Raw genomic sequence first — 15,005 nt, 5'->3', positions numbered from 1 at the left:
CCACAGATAATTAAATGAGAAGTCCCAAACTTGATGGGATGAACCAATAGTCTGGTGGTTTGGACTGAAATGAAAATCATAAACACAAGCTCATCAGTTTGAATATTCAGTTGTGTCACGTCCAACAAAACTTAACTGAAGCATGTACACATGTATTATGAATGTGAACTTCCACTGGACTTGTTCCTATACCCATTCCTGATTGCTCCCCAAATGCCAAAAGTATGTTTTTGAAGGGGAAAAGGACCCTTAACAGATGGCCTTGATGTGGGGGGGTAGGTGGAACAGGAAACCTGTTGATCTGCCTGGTCCAAGCTTGGGGGTAGAGAGAACAGAAAACAAGGAGGACCAATATTTTAATGAATGGCAAGGGAACAAAAAATAGATAGAAAGAGAAAGGGGAGAGAAGAAAAGGAGATAAGAGGGTAAGAAGAGGGAAGGAAGAAAGAAAAAGGAAGGGAAGGAAAAAGGAAGAGAAAAGGAAGAGAGCAAAAAAAGAAGGGAAAGAAAAAGAAAGGATTGCATCTGGTTTTAAAATACAAGTTGGTCACATTTTAAAAAAATTTTAAATTTTAATTTTAAAGGTTTTTAAAATTCTAGATGTCTAAGAGGTTCTGTTGTCTACCTACCCACAAGAGGGAGCCCAAGTCCCTCTTTTCTTGTACACGTGGGGAGAAGGAAATAAATTACATCCCAAGCCTCTTAGAAAACAAAGGAGAAAAAGAGAGAACGCTGATTTCCCTGATAAACACATTAGATTTTTTAATTTTAACCAATATCTCACCAAATTTGTCCCAAGGTTAATAATCAAAAGTAAAAGCTTCATATATGCCAGTTATAATATTTTTTGCAATAGAAAAGACCTCAGTAGAGTCTGATGCCAAAGGGACATTTTTGACAGTTGGATAATATTCTTGACTATATTTAGGGATTGGCCAAGTAAACTATGGTACATAAATGCAATGGAATACAACAGAAATACAATACAGAAATAATGAATGTGGAGTATTCAGAGAAGCATGAGAAGAATTATATGAACTGATGCAATGCAAAACAAGCAAAATCAGAGAAACAATACACACAATGACTTCAACATTACAAATGGAAAAAAAATAAGAACAACGTAAACTGAATTCTGTGAAATGATAATGGCTACTATTGGCCCTAAAGAAGAAATATGAGAAGCTGTCCACTTTGAATGTCTTTTCCTCTCAATTTCTTTCTCTTCTGTGAACTTAAAAATTTTTTCACTGATCCTTTCTTTTCTCCTTCTGTCCATCACTATTAACCCTTTCTCACCTACAAAGTCTTCACTTATGGGGGAGAAAAAGTCCCTGTGTAAAGATATATGTCTTGTTCTGTACTTCAAGTCTATCACATCTTTTCTTCACTGTATTTGACAAAGAAAGGAGCTTTTTTTCCCTTTTTTTTTTTTTTTTTTTTTGAAGAGGTCTGCATTGGTAAAGGGAATGTCTTTGTTAGCAGTTTCTTACACCAATGAAATAACATATTCAATGCAAAAAATTCAATCAATCAATAAACCTTTATTCGGTACCTACTATGCGCAAGTACCAATTAGATGAGAGAGGAATGTTATTTGGAGTAAAGAAAGCAAAAGACATAGGATAATGCATTAGAAACTGGAAAGGATCACAGAGACTGAAGGCAATCTTTTCATTTTATCAATGAGGAAACACTACAAGGATAGAGACTTAACAAAGAAATAGTCCACAGAAAAAGAACTTGGAAAAAAGAGAATGGCATGACAGATAGAAATTATGAACTCATCATCATTTTTAGGGGAATGCATTTTGCTTTAAACACAATTTGAATTTATGTCTTCCACCCACTGATCTCAGAATTAGAAAGGCTGCCCTTTTGAAGTACTACTCCCCCAGTCAGGGGGCACAGTAGATACAGCAATGGATCTGAAGTCAGGAAGACTTGGATTCAAATCCAACCAGAGACATTTACTAACTATGTGGTTCTAGGATAGCTACTTAATCTCTGTCAGCCTCAGTTTCCTAAAATGGAGCTAATTATAGCACCTTACCTCCTAGGGTTGTTGGGAGGATAAAGTGAGATGATAATTGTAAATTATTTCTCCAACTATAAATTCAAAAATATAAATGCAAGAAAAATTATTATTGTTATTCTTAAATGATCATGGAGCCCTCTTGCATAATATATATACACGTACATAAATACATGTATATAGGTATATGTATGCATATTGTATATTTCCTGAGGCAACATATTAAATTTGGAGTTAATCATTAATAGTCAGAAAGTCTTTCTAAGTTCTCTATCGCAGAGTTACAGCCTCCTTTTTTCCTTCTTTCTTTTTTTTCTTCCTTTTTTCTTTCATTCTTCCTTTTGTCTTTCCTACTACTATATGTATATATGCATGCACATACACATGCACGTGCTCAGACATATTTCTTTAAAGCAGTTTTCAGGACTTCACCAAAATTTAAGTTTGTGAAGTCTTAGAAAGGAACTCTATAATCATAATAACTTATAGCTTAAAAGCAACTGACATGTTCCAAATAAAAGGGAATGCATCGAGAAAGGCAGTAAGACATTTAGAAGAGTAGAAGGCGTAACGTTCTGGACAACTTGCTAATGCACTCTTAGTTTAGCTAAAAGGCCTAATCAGAGAATTACTTAAAGTGGCAAAAGGCACAGTCTGGCAAAGCACCAGAGGAAAACTCAATTCAACAGCAAGAGTACACTAAAATATTAGTCATGTTGAAGTCCATTAGAAGGAAGAAAATGGCAAAGGACATGGAAGAACCCAGACCCTTGAGTCATATAATCAAAAAACCTGCGTCACACACTGTCCATTTCAATGTTCTCCTTTGGAGTGTTTATGTTCTCCCTCGGTTTTGGAGTGACTAATAATCTGAAAAATAATCTTTGAAATATGGGCTTTTGATGTAAAAGAAACTTCATGGAAAGAAGAATGGCCATGAAATCAAGAGAGAGCTGGGTCTGAATCCCACCTTCTACCCTCATATACTACCAGGTGTTTGGCCATAGATTTGTCATGGAAAATTAGCATTTGTTAAGGGATTTTAAAAATGCTAGTTACTACTATTAGTTATCACAAGTTCACAGGACCAGCACTGGAAGAGCCCCCAAGGGTGATCTACTCCAACTCTCATTCTGCCGATAAGATAATAAGAGAGATCAAATTATTTCCTTAAGATTGTCCAAGAATATTTAATTTCTCTGTTCATCAATTTATTCATCTATAATGTAGAGATAACAACACCTGCAGTAATTGTCTCAGAGAACAGCTAGGTGATGCTGTGGATAGAGTGCCAGGGCTAGAGTCAGGAAGATTGGAATTCAAATTTGGTCTCAGATATGTACTAGTTATGTGGCCTTGGGTAAGTCACTTAATCCTATCTGTCTCAGTTTCCCCATCTGTCCAATGAACTGGGGAAGGAAATGACAAACCACTCAGTATCTTTGCCCAGAAAATTCCCAGTGGGGTCATAAAGAGTCAGCCATAACAACCAAGTCATTAAACAACAATAAAGTAACTGTCTCTTAGGATTATCATGAGGATCAAATAAACAAACAAAAAAAAGGCACATAAAATATTTTGCAAACCTTCAGGCTCTTAAAAAATATCAGCTTATTTATAAAACCTGAAACTGGATTTTCTGAGCAAATCTCTTCTCTACACAAATAATACATACATATACATTCTTGCAAAGGAAATACTTCACAAACCTTTAAAGCACTACAAAAAGTTATGATTATCATTATCATTATTAATGAAATTACCCATGATTCATGTGTCTGCCACACTTACTTGATCCAGATATGTGCAGACCTTTGCACTCCTGAATGTTGGCCTCAGTATCAAAATAGATTTTTATTCTACCACTGTGAGCTTTATTGTTAAAGGTAATCTGTAGAGACAAAAATATGGAAAGAATGACTTGAAGAAAAAGAGAAACCCTGGTACAGGGGAATGGAAGGGATGGCAAAGATGAAGGACCACAAGGCTATCTGTCCTGGGTGTAGCCCCTTTGTGGCTTAGGACGGGCTCCAGGTGTGCTTTCTCACAGCCTGGGACTGAAGAAAGGCTACTGGGTTCTATATTTCCAAAAGCCTGGGGCAATCCTGCTCTACCTCAAGAACCTCAGCTCACAGGATTTAATGGCAGGGAAGTAAAGCTTGGAGATTATCCAACCTAATCCTCAGGTAATTATTATTTCATGTATTGTATTTGTGTCTAGGTGGAACAGTGGATACAATGCTAAGGCTAGAGTCAAAAATACCTGAGTTCAAATGTAGCCTCAGACACTTATTAGCTGTGTCACCCCAAGCAAGTCAATTAACACTGTTTATCTCAGTTTCCTCATCTGTCAAGTGAACTGGAGAAGGAAATGGCAAACCACTCCAGCATCTTTGTCAAGAAAATCCCCAAAGATTAAGTCAACAACAAGAGACAAAAATATGGGAAAAATGACTTGTTACCTATAACAATGGTGTCTCCCCTCAAAAAAATTACTTGAAGATCCAGACACTATTATTCTAAGATTATACATTCATAGAGGAGAAAAAATTTTTTTTCATTTGCATTTCTCTGCTTTTTTTTTTTTAGAGCAATTAAATAATTAAAGTCTAAATAAATATAATTCAGGCAACTCAGTACCTTAGGACAGGAATTCTAATCTGAGGGTCTAAGAATTTATTTTTAAAATATTTTGATAATTGATTTCAACAGAATTATTTTCCTTGTAATACTTCGTATTTCATTTTATGCATTTAAAAACATTCTGAAAAGGAATCCATAGATTTCACCAAAGTGTTGAAAAGAGATAAATGACACAACAAAGGTTGCAAACCTTTTTGGGTTTTAAAAGGGCTAGGAGAAAGGGGTCAATATGACCAAAGATCAGGGCTGCCATGCAGGATGTAAAAGGGCTTCCACCTTTGCTCCTTCCTCTTCAAAATCAAATGCTAACCCAAAAGCCAGTTGTTGTACTAAACAGAACTAACAAATATTGACATTATTTAGTTGTGAAAAAAAATTTTTTTTTTCTCACATTGCTCCCTTCTCCTTCACCCTTGCACATGAAGCTCCAAAAACTGCATGGAATCCAAGGATGGCCTAGTCTGTTTTCATGATACCTCCAAAGATTTCAGATGGTGTCACAAAATCCCTTCCAAATTCTTTAAATTTAATACTAAATCACTTTAATTGGAAAAACAAAAGCAGATTATGACATTTTGGGAAAGGTGATGGAAAAGCATGCTTTAAAAAATCAAATAAAATGATAGGATATAATGATTGAGAAATGCTGAATGTTGGTTATACTTTATCTCAAATTGAAACTAGATATTCTGTATTCCCAGTCAAAGAAAAGCTACCTTTCTAAATACGCATTCAGCTTGCTCTCTTTCTTAAACCCACCTTAACTGAAAATTGTATTTTTGGAAATTTGGAAATTGCAAAATTCCTTAAATGTGGGACTTGTGTGTCCATTTCCATCTTTTAATTACTCCTACCTCGCACAATACTTTGCATATAATAGGAGCTTAATAAAAGTTTATTGAATTGAAGATTGAATGTAAGTTGCAATAATCAGAGAGCCCAAATTTACCAAGGGAATAAGGTCAGATCCCAAATATATAGGGCACAAATTGTGACTATATATTCATTTTTGCATCCACAAAGATAAGCCCTAATTGAAAAGCTCCATCTACAACTGAACTACTCTATCCTTAATATTTCATTTAATTCTACTGATCTAGACGATCAAATTTTTTCTGCTTATTCTCTTTCCCACTGCCCCATCTCCAAATGGCTATTCTTCAATTTGTTGAGAATGAGAGCCACATAAAGCAATCACTACTATCTTCCCGACATCTTTTAACACATTTAACATGAATGGTATCAACCAATTTTAAAAATGTAATCAGCTGATTCTAAATAAAAGAAATAAAAGCTTGAATTTAAGGTGGAAAAGTGGCTTCTTTTCATGTTCACGATAAAATGTGTCTCTTCTAAGATTGAGGACAAGAAGAACAAAATATCAGAAATAGTCCCTGAGAAAAATACCACTTTTATATACATAAAAATAGACATTTTGACTAGGTTAGTCTCCCGGAATGTAGCACCCACAGTCTGTAGTTCTTTTAGTCCAAATCCATAATTTTATTAATACAAAGAACTCTCAGGACAGAAACTCCTTCTACTGATGCAAATGGATGATATGTTTGTGACTTGAAGTTTTAGTTATCCAGGAAACTGAAATATTAAATGACTTGCCCATTCTCAAAGATCCAGCCTATATCAAAGGTAGGAATGCAATCTGGTCTTCTTAACTCGAATACTGACCTTCTATTCACTACATCATACTGTCTTTCCTTAAGCAACATTATTGGTTGAAAAACACTGGCTAAATGCTGAAAAAAAGCTTCTGATCCTCAAGTATTTTCACCATAACAAAATTCAACAAATGTTTATTAAACACCTACTATGTGAAAGCATTTAGGCAGTACAGTTTTCTTTGAAAATTTTTCTTTTCAACAGCTTCATTTCCTCTTTCCCTTTTCATTTTCATGTTTGTACCACTAGAAAGGTCATGTTTGCTTTTGAGCAAAGAAAATTACATTTCATGATAAAACACTGCCTTCTGTAATAATAGCTGTCATTTATATAGTGCTTCAAGGTTTGCAAAGTGCTTTAAAAAATATTATCTCATTTTATTTTTACAATAACCCTGTACAGTAGGTGCTATTACTATCCTCACTTTACAGATGAGGAAACTGAAACTGAAGAGATATTTAAGTGATTTTTCCCAGAGCTATACAGTTGGCCTGGGCCAGAATTTGAACTCATATTTTTTTGCATTTGCACTGTGCACACCTATTAATATCTGGTTTAAGTTTAATAGTTTAAGTGTATATAAATACATAAGACATAAATCATAGAGATTAAGGATCCCCCCCCCTCCATATTTACTTCTACATAGAGCTAAAGACTCCCAAAGATCTAAGCTTTGGGGACAAAAAATCATTATTTAACAAAAACTGATAGGTAAAATGGAGAACAATATAACAGAAGCTAGACATTTCACACTGTATTCAATTTAAGGTCAAAATGCGTACATGATTTAGACATAAATGGTGATACCATAAACAAATGGGGAGAACATAGAGTACTTTACTAGTCAAATTTATGGATAAAGGAATAATTTAGGACCAAACAAAATATAGAAAGCAATACAAAATCTAAAATGGATAAATTTGATTATATGCAATTAAAATTTTTTTGCATAAACAAAACCAATGCAACCAAAATTAAAAGGAAAAGATAAAACTGGGGGGAAATTTTATAGCTGATTATCTCTGATAAAGGTCTAATTTCTCAAATATATAGAGAAATGAGTTAAATTTACAAGACTACAAGTCATGCTTTAATTGATAAATATTCAAAGAATATGAACAGGCCATAACAGTTTCCAGACAAAGAAACAAAAACTACCTACAGTCATGTGAAGAAATGCCCTAAATCATTACTGATGGAAGAAATGCAAATTAAAAGAACTCTGAGTACCACCTCATACCTATCAGATTGGCTAATATGATAGAAAAGTAAAATTATAAATTTGAGGTTATGTGGGAAAATTGGGATACTAATATACTATTAATGGAGTTATAAACTTACTCAACCATTCTGGAGAGCAATTTGTTTTTAAAAAAAATTTTAAAAGTTATACACGTACATTCATTTTTTACATATTTCCACACAAGTCATTTGCAAGAGAAAAATCAGGACAAAAGGGAAAAACTACAAGAAAGGAAAAAAAAAAAAAACAGAAGAAAAAAGTTGAAAATAGTATGCTTTGATCTGCATTCAGTCTCCATAGTTCTCTCTCTGGAGTGAATGGCATTTTTCATTTAAAGATTATTGGAAATGCCTTGAATCACTGAATCACTGAGAAGAGCCAAGTCCATCACAGATGAACATCACACAATCTTGCTGTTGCTGTGTACACTATTTTCATGGTTCTGCTTGCATTATTCAGCATGTTCATATATTTCCAGAATTTTCTGAAATCATTCTGTTCATTTCTTATAGGACAATAATATTCCATTACTTTCATAAACCATAACTTATTTAGCCATTCTCCAATTGATGGGCCACCACAAATAGAACTAGTACAAACATTTTTGCATATGTGGGCTGAAGAGCAGTTTGGAAGTACACCCAAAGAACTATAAAACTGTGTATATTCTTAGATCTAGCAATACCATTACTAGGTCTATATCCCAAAAAGATAGAAAAAAAAGGCAAAGAATTTATTTGCACTGAAATATCGATAGCAGTTGTTTTGGTGGTGGCTATAGAACTGGAACCTGAGGGAATGCCCATCAATTAAGAAATGGTTAAACAAGCTGTAGTACTGATTTTAATGGAATATTATTGTGCTATAAGAAATGACCAAAAGGAAAAACCTGGAAAGATTTACATGAACTATACAAAATGAAGTGAGCACAACTAGGAGGACATTGGACACTAATAGCAATACTGTATAATGAATAACTGTTAATGACTTAGCTATTCTCAGCAATATAATGATCCAAGACAAATTCAAAGGACTCATGATAAAGAATGCTATCTACTATCAAAGAATGAACTTGTGTTTTATGAATACAGATCAATGCACTTTTTTTTTCTTTTCTCTTTTCCTTTCTATATCTTTTTCTTTTTTTCCTTCCTTCTTTCTTGAATTTTCCTGTACAAAATTACTAGTATGGAAATGTTTTTACATGATTGTGTGTGTGTATATATAAAATCTATATTAGATTACTTATCATCTTAGGGAAAAGGGAGAGCAAGGAGGGAGGCAGAGAATTTCAAATTCAGATCTTAAAAATAAAATGTTATTTTTTAAAAAAAGATTTGAAAACTACTCTTTTTAGAAACTAGCCTAGAAATATATAGGATAAAATGGAAAACACACTTACAGTGTTATGAAAGGCATAACAGTCTGGTAGTTCCCGAGAATGGATTGTCTGTAGGTCAATGCCTTTGAGGTTAAAGGAGATTTCAACTTGTAAAAGCCTAAATGGAAAACAATATTGATTCGAAATCAGAGGAGAAAAATAACTCACAGGTTCATTCCCTTCCACTCAAGTTAAGATTCTAGAATAATAATACCCCAAAAGAGGTCAAAGAAAGAACTGGTTCATCTAAGATAAAACACTCAAATCAGTAGGTTTGTTCTTTTTTTTTTTTTTGAGAAACAAAATTAGATGCTCACTGATCGGAAAGTGGCTGTGAACCAACTGTGGCATGTGAATACAATGGAATGTTATTTTGCCAAAAGAAATGAAAAAATGAGAAATTTCAAGATTTGAGGCAAAACTTGAAGAAATGAATGCTGGGTCAGAAGAACAATTTGTTCAATGTCTATAATGATACAAATCAAAACAATATTAAAAGACAACTCAATTCAGATAAACTGCAGTGGCCAATCTTGGTCCTGGAAAAAAAGATAATGAAATGGTCTTTTCTTTTGGTAGAGAAGTAGGTGACTATGAGTCCTCAACATTGCATATATCATCTGGGTTTGTTTTTTCTTTTTCTTTCTTTTTTTTTTTTCCTGAGGCAATTGGGATTAAGTGACTTGCCTAGGGTCACACAGCTAGGAAGTATTAAGTGTCTAAGACCAAATTTGAACTCAGGTCCTCCTGACTTCAGGGCTGGTATTCTATCCACTGTGCCACCTAGCTGCCCCTGGGTGTTGGTTTTTAACCAGTTTTCTTTGTCAGAAAGAAAGGCTCATTCAATGTGGGTGCAGGTGTGGTTAAAGAAATGATTGATGGGTAAAATATGTAAGTATGTATGTATGTATATATGTATATAAACACATATCAATAACACTTTTTCTTAAGAACTAATTATGCAATTGTCTTTGCTTTCTCAAATATATCAACAGATTTCCTTTTTTTAAGCTGAAAAAAAAAGATTTTTAAATGTAATTACCGATAAAATTCTAGACTGAAAAATGAAGAATTCATCCAATGTCCTGAATTCTCACTATTAGGAACTTGGTCTAAGTAGATACAATCTGAAACAATGAAAGAAAAAAAAAAAAAACAACATTAAACATTAAACAAAGAAAGGAAAAAAAAAAAAAACCAACCCAATGCATTTTGCTTAATGTCACTATGGTTTTTATTAACATGAAAATACTGCCAGTACATTTTAAAGAAAAGCTGGGAAAATGTCTGTTTGGTCCTTTAATAACTGAGGAAATGTAACTATGAGTTCAATAAATTTGGTACATTTTATCCTTTAAAATCTTTTTAACTATTTTCTATTTCAAATTAATTGTACTGTTTTTTAGATGATGTGTTAATATGGTATAGGGAGAAGGGCTGAATTAGAAATGAGAAGCCCTGGTTTCAAATACCAGTTCTGCTACCTACAACCCATGTGACCTTGGGTCAGCCATTTAATTTACGGGGGCCTCAGTTCCTTATCTGTAAAATTAAAGGGTGACCCCAAAGATCCTCCCACATGGTTCTAAATTCATAATCCCATGACCAGGTTCAAATGCAACCTAACACTTAAACAATTTGTAAGATATTAAGCAAAATCACTTTAGGTCTTTGGACCTCAGGTTCTTCATCTGGCTTTGGAAACCTCTTGAATCTGTAATTCAATGATTCTAATTGCTTATAAAACCAGTACCCAGAGTCCTGATTCATATTCTGAATCCATTATCCATGCCTAAGGCTGACAGATTATATAGTCATGAAAAGACTTTAATAGAGTATTGGACTTGAAGTCAGGAAGCCCTGAGTTCAAAATCAAGCCTTGGACACTTACTAGTTCTGTGACCTTGCACAAGTCAATTAACCTCAAATTGCTTCAGTTTCTTCAATGAGGATGAAAATATGAAGATTATAATAATAGCACCTCGTAAGGACCAAATAAGATATTTGTACAGTGCTTAGCATTGTAGCTAGCATACAGTAGGCACTGTATAAATGCTTGTTCTCTTCTTAAGGATATGGACTGTCAAATTTTTTTTTTTGCATCCCAAAGCCTGCCTGTAAGCATTTAATGAATGCTAATTGACTAATAATAACTCACATTCATATAATAATTACAATAAAAGTTTACAGGGTGACCCTGCGAGGAGAGAATACAAGCAATAGTAGCATACCCGTTTCACAGATGAGGAAACTAAAGCTTGAAGATGAAATGCCTTCCTTGCCTCACAGTGCAAGTAAAGATTCCTACCCAGATTTTCCTTCTGCCTTTAAGTTCCAGATCTTTTCATCGCTCTCTGGGTCTCTTCATGGATACTGACTGTACCTGCTTCAAATTGCAGGAACTTAACAGCCTCATCATTCAAATGTAACTTCTTTTCCAAGGTTAAAGGATGCCCTCAGGCTGAAGAGGCAAATGCTCTTTTATGAAGATAGAAAGGATTGCTTTTGGAGGATTGCCCTTTTTGAAAGGAAGGTGAGGAAAGGAAAGGGACAAAATGTTCCATATTGTAATGTACAGAAAGTGATTTAATGCTGGTCATTTTTGTTTAGGGAAATCAAATATATCAACATTCCCTATTCGGTCATCCAATAAACATTTCTTGTGCACAGCCTGTATGGCAGGCACTGCGCTAGGTACTTTAATACAAATTTATTCATTCATCCATTTTTTAAAAAAATTTGTTCTTTTATTCATTCATTTACTGAGGCAATTAGAGTTAAGTGACTTGTCCAAAGTCACACAGCTAATAAACATCTGAGGGTGGATTTGGAATTTAGGTCTTCTTGACTCCCTGTATCACCCAGCTGCCCCTCTATGAATATATTTAGAATGCTTTACATTCCAGTTAAGCTAGTCAGAAGACCACTTCTGGGAAGAATTCAGGCAGACGCACCATACTGAGAAGATAATTAGTTGGACCACCATAAATCTACCTCATCTGTAACTCATAGTTTTAGAAAGTTGCCTGACACTGAGAGGTAAAAGAGCTTATAGGATGATCAGTTTAAAGGTGAAAGGATCCTTCAACCTTTTCACTTAACAGATGAGAGTCCAAGGTCCAGACAATGTAAATTATTAATCTAAGGTCCCATAGTAAGTAACAAAGACGATTTGAATCCAAGTCCTCTGACCCCAAATCCAGCATTGCTTCCCACTGCCCAAGCTCACACAGAACATATAGATCAGAAACAAGACTTAAATCTAGTTCTTTATGACTTCTGCCTCTTTATCTACTATGCCATGTTAACTCTCTAGTCATACTTCTGTCACTTTTTTTACATGTAAATAATTCAAGTAAATAAATATATATATGAATTTATGTGTATATGTGCATGTATATAACTATGCATCTACGTGCATATATATGCATAAATGTGTCAGTGTGTTGTATGTGCATATATATAGTGCATGTGTATGTATGCATAAATGTGTGTTTTTGTATGCATTGTGTATATACACATATAGAGTATGTGCAAGTTCATGCATGTATATATTTGAGTGTATGTATACATATGTATAATGTATATACATGTCCTATAGTATATACATGTACAAGTGTGTATGTGTAAAGTCTGTATATTTGTGCATGTATATGTATATATGTATATAGATGGGACAATTAGGTGACTTAGTGGATAGAGCCCTGGACTTGGAATCAGGAAGACCCTTTGTCTTGAATTCAAATCTGGACACAGACTGTTATCAGCTGTGTGAGCCTGGGCAAGTCATTTAACCCTGTTTTTCTCAGTTTCCTCATCTGTGAAATGAGCTGAAGAAGGAAATGGCAAACCATTCCAGTATCTCTGCCAAGCAAACCCTAAATGGGGACACAAAGTTACACATAACTGAAAAAAATTGACTCAACAGCAACATATGTATAAATATACAGTGTTACAGGAGATATTATAGGGTAGATAAGAATCATTTTATCTAATGACATTACACAATTCTAGGACAGTAATATTAATTTCAATGTAAAAGTCATGACTATAGGATTTATGTAATAAATTGTACAGCAGTATTCATCGCAATCGACATAATTGCATAGCAGTATTCATTATAATTGACCTAACTTTTAAAATTGAATGAGGCAATGGTATTTTGAAAGCATTATTTTATCATTTGGAAACTTCCCTCTACTCAATCTGAATGGAAATCCACAGGTCTGAAGTCCGGAGAGTAACCACAAGAAAACAAAAATAGGAGTATCAGAAAGAATTCTTTCACACATTATGACTGATTTCAGTGAAGGACATGAGTAGCTCGAGTTGCCAAACTTTGCTTTTTGCACAAGGACATCTAGCTGTTTCATCTCCTAAAAGTTTCTCTTTGCAAAGAAAATACAGATAATCAAGTCCAGCAATGGCCACGTGGTAAAACATTTTATAAAAGCAAAGAAAATAGCTTAGAATTACAGAATTGGCAACTATCATCAAATAGTCCGAATACAAAACCTGTTTTTCCATTAGATATTCATTTAGGCCAGATTAATTTGTTTTTGAGGGGAAAGACTGATAATACTACAGAGCTTTGTGAAACATTAGAAATAGGTTATGAATAAGAGGTCACTCAGAAAATCTTCAGAGTCAGCCTGTATTCCTATCATAGATACTCCTATGTGGAGGAGGAATCTAACAGTCCCTCACAGTTAGGCATGAAGGTCAGGTCTGTGGTGTGCTCCGGGTCTTTTGTAGAATGGGGCTGAGTTTCACCAAACAGGCAGAAATCTGACAAATTCAAGCATCCATCACCACCATGGTGTTTTCTAAGACATCATCACTGACCAATAAAGGGTGCCCCAGCCAAGGTCTTCTTTAGCTCTGAGAGGGCTAGCTCTTCAACTCATGGCTACATGAACAATAGCTGGCTGGCTGGCTAGCTGGCTGGGAAGCACAGAAGTAGGCACAGAGGAGCAGGACGTAGGTTTTATGATTGTGTACCTATGTCAATTTACCAACCCAAGTTAGCCACCAACTTCATGAAGACCTGAATTTGAATCATGCTTCATTTACTAACTGCGATCCTGTTAGAGTCATGTTCACTTCAGCCTGTTTCCTCATCTGTAAAATGAGTATAATAACAGCACTTATTTCATAAGGTGGTGGTAAGAACCAAATGAGAAATCTAGGGAAATCCTCATAGGGAGTAGACAACAGAAGATAGGGTTTGAATCAAGGTTCTCCTGAATCTAAAATGGATGATGCTGTATCCCATAATGTATACAAAGCCCTTTGCCCAATATAATTCAAAGTAAATTTACATTTTAATGCTATACCAATCAAAGGGATTTGATAGAACTTTTAAAACTTGATAAAATAATAACAATTAATTTAGAAGAATAATATCAAGAGAAATTATAAAAAGATGCAGGGATTGAGGGTAAATAATACTTTCAATACCCCAAAATGTGTCATAAAGCAGCAATCATCAAAATAATCTGGAACTAATTAAAAAATAGAAAGGTAGGCTGATAGAAGAGATTAGACAGGGAGAATCAGAAACAAAGAAATTCAATGATGTAATGTTTGATGAAAATTAAGATATAAATTACTTGGGGGAGGAGGACTCCTTATTTCATAAAAACTGTTATGAAAATTGTATAGCAGTCTGGCAGAAATTAGGTTTAGACCAACAACTTACACTACAGGCTACAATATTCTAAATGGATACATGACTTCAACAGTAAAGATAATACTATGGGGAAAAAATTAGAAGAGAAAGAGATCATATACTTCTCATGATTATGATAAGAAATATATTTTTAACCAAACAAGAAATAGAGGCAATTACAAAAGATAAAATAGATAACTTTTACTACACAAAATAACACATAAATAACTTTTACTACACAAAAAATTAAAAGCTTCTGCACAGATAAAATGAATACACATAGGATAATAAGGAAAGTAGTCAAATAAGAAAAATATCTGTGTATCAGATCTCTCTGATAAGGGTTTGGTATTCA

The 15,005-nt window shown here is 34.2% G+C and overlaps 1 protein-coding gene across 1 annotated transcript in view; it reads right to left on the bottom strand.

Moving 5' to 3' along the window:
• MCOLN2 (mucolipin 2) overlaps positions 1-15,005 on the bottom strand; it is a 76,091-nt gene that overhangs the window by 30,253 nt on the left and 30,833 nt on the right. The window contains exons 5-7 of the mRNA XM_012547603.3: positions 10,022-10,106; positions 9,001-9,097; positions 3,827-3,926 (exon numbers count right to left, since the gene is read on the bottom strand). Of these exons, the coding sequence (XP_012403057.2) occupies positions 3,827-3,926; positions 9,001-9,097; positions 10,022-10,106 (282 nt within the window). The remainder of the gene's footprint in view (positions 1-3,826; positions 3,927-9,000; positions 9,098-10,021; positions 10,107-15,005) is intronic.

Source organism: Sarcophilus harrisii, chromosome 4 (genome assembly GCF_902635505.1).
Source record: "Sarcophilus harrisii chromosome 4, mSarHar1.11, whole genome shotgun sequence".
Taxonomy (NCBI): Eukaryota; Metazoa; Chordata; class Mammalia; order Dasyuromorphia; family Dasyuridae; genus Sarcophilus; species Sarcophilus harrisii.
This window is presented reverse-complemented; position numbering and strand designations above follow the sequence as displayed.